This window comes from Netta rufina (assembly GCF_964035555.1).
Source record: "Netta rufina genome assembly, chromosome: 1".
Lineage (NCBI taxonomy): Eukaryota > Metazoa > Chordata > Aves > Anseriformes > Anatidae > Netta > Netta rufina.
The window spans coordinates 133,150,666-133,167,659 of NC_140123.1; the positions used below are offsets into that span (position 1 = coordinate 133,150,666).

The window sequence follows — 16,994 nt, forward strand, 5'->3', positions numbered from 1 at the left end:
AGTGGTGTCAAAGCCACTACATGATTGCATTTCATTTGTCAGACAATGGCTCAGGTGTAAGAGTCACTTATGGCTTTCTGAGGCCTCATGTAAAATCTGAGGAGTTCAAAGGCCTGGATTCAACTTCTCTTGCTCTTCCTGTTTTAAGAGAGGAAAAATGAGACAGGAACCATTATGACAGGACTGCTCCCTCTGGCCAGGAATTGGGTGGGATGTATGGCAGACAAGAGAACATTCAGCAGAACCAAAAGATGAGAATAGATAACAAGACTTAGTTTTGCAAACCATAAGTGGTTAAGATGTGAATCCATTTCCAGGTTAGCCACAGGTGCCAGAAATTTGAAAAGATTATGAACAGAACTGGATGTTTTATGTATCTGAATCAAGAAGAGCCAGTATCTAACAAATAATTATAATGCAATTTTTGAAAAGGATATGGAAGTCCTGCCTGCAGGCTTACCCAAATTCTATAATAACCCAGGATTAGACAGCCATAGTGCAGGGGCAGAATATTCCACATCCATTGACTAGTAGGCTATTCCACCTCAACTAGAAATATCTGGCTCTTGTTACTACCAGGTAACTGAATCCAGTTATCCTTGGCCCAGTCTGACAATTTCTGTTCTCTTCAAAATTATAATAAAGAAGTCACTATGCACTTTTATGTATGAATTTGTGTGTATAGTTGCCATATACGTAGGTATATACATAGTTGCTTTACCTTAGGTTCTCAAAACTAAACAATTGTAAAAGATGTGAACCTGACACAATTTCACATTACTATTTTATTTTTACCCTGCATGTCTTCCCAGTTGAATTAATTACTCTCCACCTGCTTCAGGGTGAGGATGTGCTTCTTTGAATCTCTCTGCACAATTTCTGCTTGTCTTACAGCATTTTCTCTACTTGCAGAATTGCTCTTTTATAGCTCTACAGGTAGGGAGGCCTTGCACTAAACAGGTTAGAAGTTGAAAGCTGCTGACCAAAAGAGCTCTTCATCCAAGTTTAAGACTACAGACAATCAGCTGGTACAACAAATTTCACAGAATTTCACAGAATTTTCTAGGTTGGAAGAGACCTCAAGATCATCGAGTCCAACCTCTGACCTAACGCTAACAGTCCCCACTTAAACCATTTCCCTAAGCTCTACATCTAAACGTCTTTTGAAGACTTCCAGGGATGGTGACTCAACCACTTCCCTGGGCAGCCTGTTCCAATGCCTCACAACCCTTTCAGTGAAGAAGTTCTTCCTAACATCTAACCTAAAACTCCCCTGGCTCAACTTAAGCCCATTCCCCCTCGTCCTGTCACCAGGCACGTGGGAGAACAGACCAACCCCCACCTCGCTACAGCCTCCCTTGAGGTACCTATAGAGAGCGATAAGGTCGCCCCTGAGCCTCCTCTTCTCCAGGCTGAATAAGCCCAGCTCCCTCAGCCGCTCCTCGTAGGACTTGTTCTCCAGGCCCCTCACCAGCTTCGTTGCCCTTCTCTGCACTCGCTCGAGCACCTCGATGTCCTTCTTGTAGCGAGGGGCCCAAAACTGAACACAGTACTCGAAGTGCGGCCTCACCAGAGCTGAGTACAGGGGGACGATCACCTCCCTAGCCCTGCTGGTCACACTGTTCCTGATACAAGCCAGGATGCCGTTGGCCTTCTTGGCCACCTGAGCACACTGCTGGCTCATATTCAGCCGACTATCCACCATCACTCCCAGGTCCTTCTCTGCCTGGCAGCTCTCCAACCATTCCTCTCCCAGTCTGTAGCTCTGCTTGGGGTTATTGTGCCCCAGGTGCAGGACCCGGCACTTGGCCTTGTTGAACTTCATGCAGTTGACCTCAGCCCATCGGTGCAGCCTATCCAGATCCTCCTGCAGAGCTTTCCTACCCTCAAGCAGATCGACACACGCACCTAACTTGGTGTCATCTGCGAACTTACTGAGGGTGCACTCGATGCCCTCGTCCAGAAGAGCCCAATATGACACAGTTTGGGTCTAAGTTTTACAACAGACAGTTATAAATACAATAACAAGCAATGCCTATAGCACAGCAGCTGCCTAACCATCTCTGCTGTATATTATGTGAATATTTTACAGGTGGAATGCACATTGATACCTGTGTGCATCATGAATACTGTTTATGACACTGGGAACTGCAATGCAGGTAGGAGAGCTGTGATGCTAAAAAGAAAGGAGAGCTTTGTCCTTGATTCCTTCAGCCTATCTGGGACACTGAAAAAACAGTATTAAGAAAAAAAAAAAAAAAAAAAAAAAAGGTAAAAAGCCAAAAGCCTTAGCATACAGGGTCTCTGTGGTGTTTGTTTTTTTTGTTTGTTTGTTTGTTTTTTTTCCTTTTTCTTCTTCTTCTTTTTTTTTTTCTTCTTCTTGTTTGTTTAATGAGTTAAACATATTTCTCTTTATGTGCAAGACAAGACTTCTCTTCTTTGTTTATGAGTATATCGCCTTTACCAAAAATGTCATGGGGAATTATCATTATTATCAACAATAATTTATTAGCTCCCACAACATGTAGATCCTTTCCAAGCACAAACCAAATCTGTACTCTTGGAGGTTATGTTTTTACATGTGTTTTGTTCCTGAGGGTTTATAGTCCTAAATACAAAATACTTCAGAAGAAGAGTAAAAGCATGAGCAGAAAACACGATAAGCATCCAAATGGTGTCTGTCTACAACCTGGAAATATAAGGTTTTAACATCATTTTAGTGGGACAGAGGATTATCCTGTTGCCTCATTTTGCTGGCAAGTGTGGGAATCCTATACCAGCAGCAGGCTAATCACTGCTGACTCACTAGGGCAAGCATGGATCATTAGACTCCACTGTAAGTAGGATATCATTGTGTCATTTGTTTGTCAAATGCTCTTCTCAGGAGCAATGACCTATTAACTCTGAGTGTTGATTTTGTGTGAGGCAGAGACTCCTCTTGCTTAGAGATAAGATGTTTATTTCTCCTGTATGGAGCCAGGGTCTATCCTTGTCATGGTTGTCTTTTGTTGCTTCTATGCAGCCATTTTTTGACAATTTAACTAGCTGCTAAAGGGCTGTGAAACCAACTGTGCTTGCTACTTGGCTCTCATCCAAGGGACAGGATAGATAAAGGACCAGAGTGTCCTGCACACACAATCTTTCCCGCTAAAAGAAAAGCACCTGTTGATGGTGATCCCTTAGGTCTAAGTCCATGTTGCCTGGAGCAGTCTGAGAAGAGACCTGTAGGGTGACAAATCTGCACTTGCTCTTTCCCTTCAACCTGATCTAACAGCAGTGTTCAGACTGTAACTACAAGCTGAAACTATACCAATAAACAGGCCAGGGAGTGCTCTGGACACAGAGGCCAGCTGGCACGTCTCTGCTTAGTGAACCTTCTCAGACACAAAAAGAGATCAGTTATCTGCAAACTAGCTATTGGAAACAGCCCTTGGGGCCTTCTTGTTCCCAAACTGTGCTGGGAGAGATCAAAGAGAATCGTAGTTGACATAGGCCAAAGTATGACAAGGATTGTTTTGGCGGGTTATCAGCAAAGATGATTGTGTCTGAGAATGTTTCTGGACACTCTGATTTGTCAGTATAGCTCCTGCCATGAAGTCTGTAAAATAAGTAATATACATCCATGGAGAATACGTTTAAAAAAGTCTCATGATGCACACTGGGGTAGGCTTATCTCTAGCAAATCCAGGGAATAGCGCTAAGTATAAGCCTGATCCAGTACCCTCAGAAACTCCTTTTCAGAGACTATTTGGAAAATTACATTTGTATTATACACAGTATCAGTATCATCTTTACAAACTAAACACAAACATAGGCAGTTACATGCTAAGCTTGTAAGATCAACTTACATGATCTATTTTTTAATTTTTCTTACATGCAGAGCTTTAGTGTGCTGTTGCTGCTGCTCTTCCAGCTTTGAATGCTTCTTTTATTAATTATTATAGTTTGCTTTTAAACATGTATAGATGTCCTCTGTGCTGTGTCTGCTGAGCCCTATGTCAGCAGGTGCAAATTCTACCCCCAGTTTCTGTAAAAATTTTTGATGAGTAAGATATCCTTTTGCATCTGTATCATACCTAGAAAAAGAAATGCTATTTTTAAATAATCATGTGTTCCTCATAAAAAAGGCATTATAGATGATCTTAAGTGACATAGTAGCTCAAATCTCACTGACTTCCTTTCCTTGCAGAGGTGCCATACCACATGGAGAGTAAGTGACTTTATATGAAATTCAAAAGATAGGGCTTTGCTTTGTAATTACAGAATACACTACCCTGAGCACCAAATTGTCAGGAGTATTTTCCACCTCTCAGAACTGCTGCATTTCAGTGTCTGACTTGATACATGGAGAACTGGACTCCTGAAAATTCATCCCCAAATATCTCAAACAGGTCATGCATATCTGAGATGTTCAGAACTGTAATCATCCTTCAGAAATATGGATTTAGCCTCATAAACACTCTTCATATTGTCTTAGGTATAAACCTTTCCATAGTTTTTTTCTGCAGCAGTTTCTCCCCCTGCTAGTGCTCCAATGCATGGTAATGCCTAATTTAGCCTCAGCTTCACTGTAATTCCTTTATTCAAGTTACTGACATATAAGTAAGAGATTTTAGCTATTGTATAAAAGGAGTGGCTGATGGGAGTGAAGTTGTGCAGCAGGTAACTACATGAAAAGGATACTCTTCAATGTGCCATGGCATCCATAAGGAATAGGAATGGAAAGTAAAATCTAATGGAGTAGAAAATAATTCAGAGATGAATCAGTACTAAGGAAAAAAACATATTTAATGCAGTTTGAAACCAAGAGCCAATACACTCAGGTTCTATACAGTAAGATGGAGTGACTTTTTTTTTTTTAATAGATCTGTAACGAAGGCAGGTTTTTATATAATGTCACATACAGCTGATACCTATGCCATTTCAAACAGTCTACTCTTTGTTGATGGCAGACAAGTATTTTTACCCACTTCACAACAAATTAGTTGTCTATAAAAACATTTAATGATATTATTTGCCATTTTTACACAGCATGAAATTACCTTACTCTCTTTTGTTATGTATTTGGTATGTGGCATTTTTATTTTGATAAAATCACTTTTCTTTAGGTAGAAAATATTGTAAGCAAATTTAGTGCTCTGAGAATGAAAGGCTGGTAGCACTGACTTCAGACAAGTACAGACTGTATGGACCTCCTAGATGGAAATTTTCTGTGTATTTCCAAGCCAACCTGAGACACTTGGAACTGACTTTCATGCATCACAAACTAAGGCAAGCATTTTGTGTGTATAAAACAGAATTGATGAAAAGGAAGTTAATGTAGCTGGTGACCTTGGGCCATTGAAAGTGCCACTGAAAGAGCAAATAGACCAGTAATACTGAAATCGAGAGAAAATCCTGTCCTTGAATTCATGGGAAACTAATGTACCTAACTGTATTCTTAAGCTCAGTGTTATAAGATGTAGCCTCCTGTAACACAGTGTCATGATTAAGGTCACGATCATAACAAAATAAAGGATTTCTTGTGCAGCATAATCTATTGTCATTTGCTGCACTACCAAAGGCTTTGTAATTCTATAAAAGATACGTTATTGCAAGAGCTAATTATTTAGAGTTGTCATACCTTGCCCAAAGCTTCTTAAAGTCTTCTGGAGTGACTGGAATGCCAAATCTGAACAAGACTTTTTTCAAGTCCGCTGGCTGTATAATGACATTTCCCTTACTGTCAAATTCCTGAAAATTCTGGAATGTAAAAGAAATCATCACTAACATGAACCAACAAGTTCAACTGTATGTTTGATCTCTCTATAAGCTTAATGAATAATGGGAATTGAGAAAGAAATATAAAATAATAATGCAATAGCACGTCCGATTTTCTTTCCTTTTTTTTTTTTTTTTTTTCCTTTTTTAATTTAAAATGTCTGCCACCACCAAATTGGTTTTTTACTATTTCCTACTTGATGGATGTGCAACTCTCACAAGCTTGAATCAGGATTGACATCATAGGTCAACCAGATTAAATCAAGGTGATGTAATCTCTAAGTTTCTTATTGATGGCAGATACAAGGATTTGAGCATAAGAATTATGCTTCCAGCTGTGGGTACACCCATTGCTGAGGTATGCCAGTGGAAGATGAAGGCATTGGAAAATGGTAGACATGCAGATTTCCTTGCCAACTTCTTCTATACCTAATATGAATGAGATTTTGCCTTTTTTAAAAATCATTCATTTTACAATCTGAGACTACCAGTACAATTGTCCAATTTATGCAAAAATTTCATGAAAAAAATAAATATTAATTTGTCCTTGTACTATTCTATTGTCCTTATATTGCAACTACGCAAAAAATTTAAAAAAATGCTGAAAAAAAAATATAGGACAGTTTTGTGAGAGTCTCTTTGGATGGTGTAAATGCCCCGAATCAATCCTTCTTTGTGCAGGGCAACACTTGGAGTCAGCAAAGCAATAGGTACATGTTTGTGTACAGCACGTAATCAAATGGGCCTTGGATGAATCCCATAACTACTCTTATAACAGAAACATTAAATAAAACCAACAATAGTAAAACATGAAGTTAGTTTCAGAAATAACTGTAATAACATCTACTATATAATTAGCATTACAAAATTGAGCATTATTCAAATTGTTTTTTTCTTAACTCACACTGTAAGTTTTTATCATTAATGAGCTGTTTTGCATGGGTCTTTTTGCATATTTATAGACTCTGAAGATCAACATTGAATAATGTTCTGAAATCTATTAGTGCTGCTTATTTATTTAAAGAAAACATTCTTCTTACCCTTGCTAGGTCATGCCATCTGGTTCTTGCTTTGATAACAAGGTAGTAATGAGCCTGATCACAAGCTAGCTCTGCATCTGTTATTATCTTTTTTTTTTTTTCCTCCTTCCCCCTCAGAAAATAAAAAAATAAAATAACAACTATGTTTTACATTAATGGGATCTTTAATCTCTACAAGTTTCCTTTGCCTTTGTTGTTCTTTATGGTAGTTGTAGTTTTGTTTCATAGTTTCTAAGATACCCATTAAGAACTGTTACTTCACATCTGTGCAAACAATTCTTTAAATACTGCCTTATTTCTCTAGCTGCAGTTTAGTGCAGGTTAGAGCCCGTGTGGATCACCTGTACGCATAGAAGGAAATGTTAATTATCTCTGAAAAAATTAAATTCTGGAGTGACTCCAGGAAGATTATCCTTGATTTACATCAATAACTTAGAAAAAAATGGTCTTTGTGAACCACGAAAGCATGGCTAGTAAGTTTAGGGAGTAAGACCCACACTTGCAAACAAATTCAATCACTACTACAAGTACCTAACTTCTGGGACCTGGTGCAGTCCTGGCAGGCAGGAAAACATGGGTGCCTCAGATCAGCATCTGGCACAGCTGTCACACTGCACAGAAAGGTGACTAAATTCACACGCTATGCAAGGACACATCTTACTGAGAATTGAGGGAATGTTATGTCTCACCATTCTTCAAAATTGAACACCTTCCTCCACATAAGAAGATTCCTCCTTCTGGTGACCACTTCTCTTCAGCCTTTCAAAGCAGTTCCAATTACAAATTTGAGGAAAGCCTGTTCATTTCTCTTAATAGACTATGTTCTAGCACCAGTTTCTTCACTGTCTATTGCTTTATAAACAAATACTGCAGACACAAGGTTTCAGAGCCTGGTTCTGCTGCACTCAATATGCTCTCAAACAAGTGACAGAAGAATATCAAGTCTACAGAAGAGGCAAGATGCAGTAACCACATCTGGACTGCCTGCTGTGTTCTTGTACCACCCATAGCATGTGCAGAAACACAGCCAGGTCCTGGAGAACTGCTACATTGCGAACTTAGGTCCTTCCGAGCTGCCAGAGCTCAGGGCTTCAGCCTTTGCTGAGGGTTCCATCTAGATTTAGACAAAAGATTGCCACAATAATCTATTTTAGGTGCCTGGAAACCTGTTGATTTTTTCCCCACTCCCACCACTTGAGGGAAGATTCCATAAATCTAAACTATTCACCAGCAGAAATGGTCTAAAAACTTGGCTGGGAAACAGAAGAGTGTTCTGAAGGCTTTCGAACACCATATTTTCATTACTGACTTCTAAAACAGTAACTCTTTGAAAAGCGAAAAACCTGGAGCTAAATCCAAACTGTTTCAATGCCTAGCTAAGTCCAAGCTGAAACAGAAATGACAGCGAGACATTAATTGGTCTCAGACTCCTACTGTTTGCAAAACCCAGTCACCACCAGTTTCCTTTCTTGGTTTAGACTGATGTCCTTGATTCACCCAGTTGTCCAATTCAGAAAAAAAGAAAAGCAAACCAAGCAGATAAATATTACTAACAGAGCCAACAGTAATGCTGTAATAGACAAATAAAAAACTGGGAAATAAGCCTATGTGTATATATCACCATTGCCACAACAGACATGAGATGCTGATCGGGAGGTTTTTCAGTCCTGCTGTACTACTGTACCTTGTCGTTATTTTTTATGAATTTCTCTCTATATGTATAGTTAAACAGTTTCACACTGAGATTTTAGAACGATTTTTAGTACCTAAATGATATTCATTATTTCATAATTTCTGCTTTATTTCAAACTTTAAAATCTCAGACATTTTAGGCAGCTTCACTTCACATAGTAAAGGGGGCTGCTGCAATACTCTCCTTATCCTCCACCCACTCTGCAGCACCTCAGCATTTCTGTGCACCTGATCTTGTCTACACCCAGTTCCCTAGTGGCATGAAGGTTTGGAGCAGAGGGCCTACAGCTGTTGACAATGAGATTAGTCTGAATGAGATTAGACAGACATGATTTCTGATTCCCAAACCATGTCCCTATTTCTGCATGCTTGTGAGATACAGCCCAGTTGTCTAGCTCAGAGGTTAGCTCAGCTCTAAGACTCCAATATGGTTATCAGTATATATATTTAACATCATGTATTTAAACAGTCCCCAGGGTAATTCCACGATTTTAATTTAGAGGTAGATTTAACAACTGATATGTGTCCTATAATCATTGAGCACTTTATAAAGCTACCCAACTTCAGCTTGATAAGGAAATATTAAAATATATTTTCCTTCAATCATACCTAATACCAATTTTCACACAGCATATTAATTTCTGTAAACACATCAGATTATTGTAGGTACAACTCAACTTTTTATTTCTTACTTGTGAGATGGCACCAGCGAAGGGTGAACATCCTCAGTTTCCTGGGTCTGGAACAGCTGACAGAATTCTTGGTAACTTAACATGGTGGTCAGGTTCATTCCCAAGAAACTAAGTAGGCGCAAGAACTTCTTATCTCTAAGACCACACAGAAAGCTGTCAAAGAACTGCTGAAAGTCAGACATGTTGATGATACCATCATGGTTACCGTCTGCTTCATGGAAGGCAGAATAGGTGTCCTAACAAGGAATATTTAACTAAATATATTCAATATGTCAACTACATCATATTTTAAAACATAAAAAATACCGCTCTAGACTTGTTTTGACAACAGACAAATATTTTAATGCAGTTTAAGAATACAAAACACCAATGATACTGCCTTACTTAACACTTGGGTTAGTCTGCAATAAAGTGTAGTCCTATTGCTTTCATTTTAAGCATGTACAGAACTGAACAAAAGCAGTGAGCATCAAAAAGCCATGCCCCCAAAATTTACAAAGTAGCCTCCACTTTCCATCAGTACCATACTGAGGTGACTCATCTTTACCCATCATCTTGCACACCCTTAGAAAACCTGTTATGAAGAGAGACTTTATAGCAATTAATCTACTAGCTGAACATGTTCTCCCATTAAAATAGGCGTAAAATGCTCCAACACTTTTCAAATGGTGCAGATCTACAGAAATCTGAAGTAATACCCGTCAATATGATCAACTTTTTTAGGGGTGTCCAGGCTGGTTTGAACAGAGGACCCCACAAGACCCCCAGAGGACTGCTGATCTTTCCAGTTCTCCTAGGGAACAGGGACAGAATGAACTGAGCAAAAGGCTAATGACTGCAGCATCTCTCCTTTTGTAAAATGTGCTCTTTTGTATGCTGTGCATATCCATGGTAGGATTTCAAGGTGTACATTCTAATGGTAGTTACAGAAAATAATAAGCAAACACAGAAAAAATGGAAAACAACTCTTGATTAAAAACACCATGTTGTGAACTAAGAATCTCTTTTTTAAAGATCACTGTCATGAATAGATGGACTGTTCCATGAATGAGTAGCATGGAATTATTCTCTTCTAATTGCAAGATCTTTAATAGCTATGCTCACAAATGGATGGAAAATGTAACTCGGATTTTATTTTCCTGGCAAAGGCTGCAGAGTAGACAATTGGGTGGAAAAAAGTTTTTGCCTTGAAAGCTGAATGTATTTGAAATGGAAATTTCTGAAAACACAAAAGACATGAAATCTAATACAGTTTCAAGTCACTTTTCTGACAGCTCCTCCAAACCAACTTTTAGAACAAATGTTTGTATCACAAATAACCAGCTTCACTTCCCAAAGCAACCCATGTCTTGATGTATTCAGCCCATAGACTTCCATCAGCTTATCATTAAGCTAAGACATTCTTCAGCAGTCATGTAGCAATATTTAGCATTATTTACTCTTTGGTTTAGGCTGTTACATAATGTAGCTCCTGGCCCATTCAATCCAGCATCTGGAATAGAGAAATCAGAGTGACAAATTTTGAAAAGATGATATTAAGCATATCTGATAAATAGCACTGTAGTATACCAGAAGTAAACCAAGAAACTCTTCTTTAGAGCCCAAACATGATGACTTACAGTAGCTGTATACAATACTAGGGGTGTCCAGCCAAGTTACAGTAACTGCCTCAGCTGCTATAGTTTTCCCAGTACAAGGTGAAGAAAGGTCATAGTGGATAATCTCAGTGGAAGAAAGCACAGATGAGACAAGGTCTTTTTGCTTTTCCTTTAGCCTTCTCTGGAAGAGTCTGGCTCTTTTGAGGAAGGAAGGTATCAGACTGGGGGAGGAGAAGAGGAATACCATAAAAGCCATGATTTGGTGTTGTATGAGGGAACTCATGGTCTGCAGCTGCTGCAGACAATGTCACAAAAATTAATTAGACTTGTCTTTGATTGTGTAGTACAACTACTGCATGCTAGATCATCTCCCCTGGAGCATTTCTATCACAGCTAACCCCTCCTCTGTTTTGAATTAATGTAAACTATTTCAGGAGACCTGACATCAAAATGATCCTTACTTTCCAGTCCAGACAGAGTATCTTACCTCAGACTATTTCGCTTGATGTTCATTTCCAACAAGATTTAGTCCTGCACAAATGGCAGCTTCATATTTTCACAATTTAATTTGTGCATTTTAATATTGCACAACCCAGCAGGATCAGGAATAGGAGACATCCAGCTTCCCAGCAGGGCACATGTGTACTTCCAGTCCTGAAGGGCTAAGGTATTTTTAGGCCACAGAAAAGCTACTTTGGTCACTGTTCCAGATCTTTCTGATTCCTTCTGCATATTGTACAGTGGTACTTCAGGAAACCATTTCACCATGGTTTTGGGGAAGAGATTAAATAACATATTTTGACATCTCTTGAGCATTTTATAATTTTTCTACAACATATTGGCACGTGGAAAAGACTCCACAACAATAGGGTTGTAAAGTAGGTATACTTTACTGCGGTGCACCGGGCGCACTGGGAATAGCTTCCCTCAAAAAGGTGCGCGCCTGCCTGGTCATCTCTCACAACTTTATACACAAGTACAGTTACATATTACATGAGCTCTAATACATATTCATTAATTTCCCTGAAAAGGAGGACCTCTTCGAAGTACTCATTTCTATACTCTCCGCCCTTAGCTCCTTCTGGTTGCACCCGTGCAGCGTAGCATGGTGGTTGTGGGCAGGGGTCTTTCAGGATGAAGGCAACGAGGAAGAGGAGGTTAAACTTTTTATCTTTCTGGACTTTGACCTGCTGTTGGACAATATTTAGAAGTTTTTTGTTTACCTTTGCCTTGTTTCCTGCCAACAAGGTTTTCATCTTTCCCTAATGAGTTGTTCGTCCTTCTCTCATCCATTGGCCTTGAGCGATAGCTTCTTTTTTACATCTGCTTCTCATACGGTTCTCATCTACATCCCTATAATTAGGATGTTTTTAGGTTCTCATCCACATCCCCGATAATTAGGATATTTTACCATATATGTAGCTAAATATTAATTCGGATAAGTTTTAGCATCTTCCCCATCTCAATATGGGTCATACAGGGGATATACAGCAAAAGCATAAATGTTGCTGGACAAAAGGAGAAGGTTTTCTTTGAATGAGCTCTTCGCTATGAAACCTCCACACTACATCCCAGTGTCCTGTCTCACATGGATATGCACAGTGTTCATTGACATATTTGCTTTGTTGAAATGGTGTTTCTTTACACTATCTCTTTCCTTAGGTTTATAGAGAAAACAGTTAATCAAGAAAGACAGCAACTCCTAAAACCTAACCAGGTGAGCCATCCCTATGCAGCAAAATAGTTTACATAGCTGAAGCTACAACAAGATTACACTGCACAGCATGTAGCCTCCCAGAAACCTTTGGATGAGAAAGAAAAAAAAAAAAAGCAACACCCATATGTCTTCCCATTGATTAAATATTGCCACCAGCTTGTACGTATGTCTTCCTTCATATGTTTACCAAATTTCTAGTAAGGTCTATTATAACTTGAAAGTAATTCACATCAGATTTTAAAACAGGAAAAACTTACAAAAAACGTATGCACCGACATTTCTGTACACCTTCCTCCACACTGAAATGAAAAAATTTAAAATAATGGTCTGTCTTCAAGGAATGTTTCCTTTCTTTTTATATTATTTACATACTCCTCCACACACAAAAAAAAACCCTCTATAGCTACTTTGATGATATCACTAAATTGTATTCACTGCATCATATTTTCCTTTCTCCCGATCTGATTCTGTAAACTGTACTCATCCATACAGACACATGCATTATCCCTCCTTTTTTTTCAGTTCCAGTCTGTATTGAATTCTAGTCAAAATTTCTACTCATTTTACCTTCCTACTAAAGCTTATCAGAAGAAAACTAGGTCTCTTTACCAGTAATATAACTATAGACAAAGGGGTCAGACTTCTCCCTACCTTAATAAATTATACAAAAATATAAGTTAGGGCTTATTTTTCTTTCCCTTCTGACATTTGAGACTTACTTTATATCAAACACTTCCTCTTACAACCATCAGATAAAGTAACATCCTGAAAGAAAATCTGTGATTCTCAAAATTGATAAAAAACAAAAGTTTTAAAAACAGGAAAAATACTGTTGATTCTTGACTTAAATCAAAAAGCTGGCACACTCACTTTCACCCAGACTAACCTGCTTCAAATGTCATTTATTAGGCTACTGGATGAAAGCATGTTATATTGATGGACAGATGTTTAGCCAGCTGTAATCACAAACTTCTAAACTTCAAGGTCTGAATGAAACAAAGTCTGAATATTATGCCAGCCAGCCACAAGTCAGCTCTCCCCCTTGTCTTAGATCTAAAAAAGAAATAATGACAGCAGAAAATAATAGTAGCAGTGTGGAAAAAAGTAAAACCATACCTCTGACAAAAATAACAGAGGCATAATACAGAAGTTAATACAGGCCTTGAAGCTGCAAAACTTCCATTGATGTTGGTGGCATCCAAATTTTATGCAGGAAGTCTGGACTTAAAACGTAAAAGAACAATCATAGAATCATTCAGGTTGGAAAAGATCTCTAAGATCATCTAGTCCAACCCTGAACCTAGTTCTAAAGTCCACTGCTAAAGTATGCTACTAAGTTCTACATCTACATGTTTCTTGAAGACCTCCATGGATAGTAACTCAACCACTTCCGTATTCCAATGCCACACAACCCTTTCAGTAAAGAAATTTCTACTAATATCCAACCTAAACCTCCGCTGGTGCAACTTGAGGCCATTTCCCCTCATCTTATTGCTTGGTGCTTGGGAGAAGAGCCCAGTTCCCACCTTACTCAACCTCCTTTAAGGTAATTGTAAAGTACAGTAAGGTCTCCCCTGAGCCTTCTGTTGTCCAAGATAAACAACCCCAGCTCCCTCAGCCACTTCTCATAAGACTTTTTTTCTAGACCTTTCATCAGCTTTGTTGCTCTTCTTTGGATACGATATACAAGAAGATATATAGAAAAAGATATATATAAAAAAAAAAAAAACAACTAGCTTTACACTTCACCCAGGGTCCCATCCTAAGAAAATGAATTCAGATTCCATCATATTTGTTTTTAAGAGTCAGAAATCAGAACATTTACTCACAGTGCCTTAAAATCAGTGAAATTACTGATGGAGTAAAGCAAATAGCTGAGGTGAAAAAATTATGAATATATTCCTCTGGCCTGCATTCCTCAGCAACAGTAAATCAATAATGGACACCACATCTTCATAATATGGGTGAACAATTCATCTATGTCTATAAAAACAGTAAACCTAGATCTCTCTCACTGGGATTCTTGCTACTCCAGTAAAACTATCAATTAATTTATAGATAACCACATTTCAGCAGTCTCTAGTAGAAAAGTCCCTTAACAGCTTTAACATTCAAAAGCACTACTTTAAAATAAAGCCATAAACCAAAAAGTAACCAGATCACACCACAGAGTTCCAGTTGTATATAGCACCACTAAAAAACTTATCACTAATGGCTTACTAACAGATCTTTCATTCCTGAAATGAATACTGTCTTTTTTTTTTTTTGTCTTTTTTTTTTTTAATACAGAACAAAAAAATGTTTCTGGACTCCACTACAACAAAATCATTTCTTGCAATTTAGGATATAACATAATCCTCGGACTGAATAAGAGTAAGAAATGATGTGGGTGACAATACACTCAAGGCAGAGAGACCGGTCAGTCACTCTGCGATCTTTTAGTCACTCTGCAATCTCCATCACACCTCTCTATGGACCTTTAGCCCACATCCCATATGTTCCAGTTTCCCTCCAGCCTTGGGTCAGCTACTCAGCAGTTTAACTGGATCAGAAGTGAAAGAACTACAGAGAGAAAGTTCATCTGTGTGCTAGAAATCATATCACTGATTTCTTCCTAATTTCACAATAGTATTTTCTTGAAAAAGAAAAGTTCGGTATCTTCCGCAAAAGGATTTTTTCATGCTGTATTGGTACTAAAGTTACTTTACCTTCCAATGTCGCAACAAAATCCAGATAACTCAATCCTCCATCTGGTACCCCTAGCTTTTCCATTAGTAGATTGAACTGACCATCATCCACTGACATGCCATGATCTTCCAACACTTGTTACAAGAGAAATAGAATAATCTATATAATGGCCCATTTTGTTACTTAATATGCCACTTCGAATAGTAAAAGTCTGGATGTTTTATCCTATGGCTCAACTTGATATTACTCTGAAAACTGTTCTCTCTTCCTTATATTTGCAGTAAACCATTTAAATATAGATTTAATCTGCACAACTTAATTCTACACAGAAAGAGACAGAGCAAAGTTAGACTGAGACTGGCATTTTAAGTAAAAGCACCAAGTGACAGACTAAGATTAAATTTCACCTGGAAAGTAAAAAGTGAGAAGAAATAAAGCTCACTCATTTAGCAGACTGGAAGAAATCTGTCATTTGTAGAGTTTGCTACTATCACTTTTCTCCACACACCTGCCAAAAGCATTTCCTGGACAAGAAATGCTGCAGAATGGTTTCAAATCCATAAACCTAGCTGCACGGTTGAACATAGCTGCAGCCAGTTGGAAGGTTAATAACACATCTTGGTTGCTGCTCTTCAAATAAGATTTGGGGATCCATTTTAGGTAATCTAATTTGGCAAAATCTGATCTTTCTGTGTTCGTCCTATGTCCCCTTCTCTCTCTCTCTCTCTCTCTTTTTTTTTTTTTTTCCCATCCAGACCGTCTGCCTCTCTGTCTCCATCTAAGAGCCAGAGTGCTCCAATACGGCAGCAGTCTCCCAATGTAATGTTACCTGGTAGGTGATTGTAGAGGGGTCCCTGTTTTTCTTCTCCTTTTCCCACCTCCTGTTTCCCTGAAAAGTTGTAGTTGCAGCCCTTGTTGCTGCTGAGGGCTTCCTGCAAAACCTTTCATTTCTTTCAACTGCTTTGTAACTCCTGGTTTAGGTGTTTTCTTTTATAACTATCCTGCACAGCTCTGTCCTGGTTCTCCAGGTGTTCCTACAGTGATTACTCCTATTATTTTAGTTAATTGCACAGATTAAAAGAAAAAAAAAAATCATTAAATGGCTGAACACATAAAGAGTGTTAAAAATAAGAATAATTAGCAAATTACCATTCCTTTCTATGGATGTAAAGCTTCTGGATAAGCAAGTACATTTTATGGTCAGTTGAATATGGATTTACCATTAGATCAAATGCTTAAATAGTAGCGATAAGAAAATCTGGCCATACAAATCCAATCAAAGTTGAAGAGAATCAGTCACAATAGCAATGTTGGTGACTACAGCCTCAACTATTAGCACTTTCATCTAGAGAGAAAAAAAAAAAAAAAAAAAAAAGGGATAAAATTCTTCCAAAACTGCATGCAAGATTAAGCCATATTAAATTCTAAGACTAGGTCGTAGTCTTGTGCTGAATAGCTCACAAAATACATGTAAATAGTTTCTAAGTCTTATTTAAAGGAAGATGATTGATGACAACCTCACAGCAAGGAGATACTGTAACCCTTCACAAAAGTGAACCCACATATATAATATAAATTGTGGACTTTACTCCAGGACACCTGAAAAAAAACTTCAGTTGCCATCTTCCTGATTTCCAACTACATTAATAATAATCCAAGTCCCAAGGTGCAAAGGCAAGGTGTATGCCTTCTTGCCCTGCTACTAGGAGAGTCAGGCCAGTGAAGCCAGAGGTGCTACATTACCCTTTGGTACAGGAAATTAAGTTCTACATCCCCCTTCACTAACCCTCCTCATACCTTTGGTACT

The 16,994-nt window shown here is 38.4% G+C and overlaps 1 protein-coding gene across 1 annotated transcript in view; it reads right to left on the reverse strand.

The window, feature by feature from the left end:
* EFCAB6 (EF-hand calcium binding domain 6) overlaps window positions 1-16,994 on the reverse strand; it is a gene marked incomplete at both ends in the record, with an annotated part of 74,036 nt that overhangs the window by 33,794 nt on the left and 23,248 nt on the right. Inside the window, 4 exons of the mRNA XM_084301893.1 lie at window positions 4,019-4,076; window positions 5,624-5,742; window positions 6,801-6,877; window positions 15,208-15,321. Of these exons, the coding sequence (XP_084158019.1) occupies window positions 4,019-4,076; window positions 5,624-5,742; window positions 6,801-6,877; window positions 15,208-15,321 (368 nt within the window). The remainder of the gene's footprint in view (window positions 1-4,018; window positions 4,077-5,623; window positions 5,743-6,800; window positions 6,878-15,207; window positions 15,322-16,994) is intronic.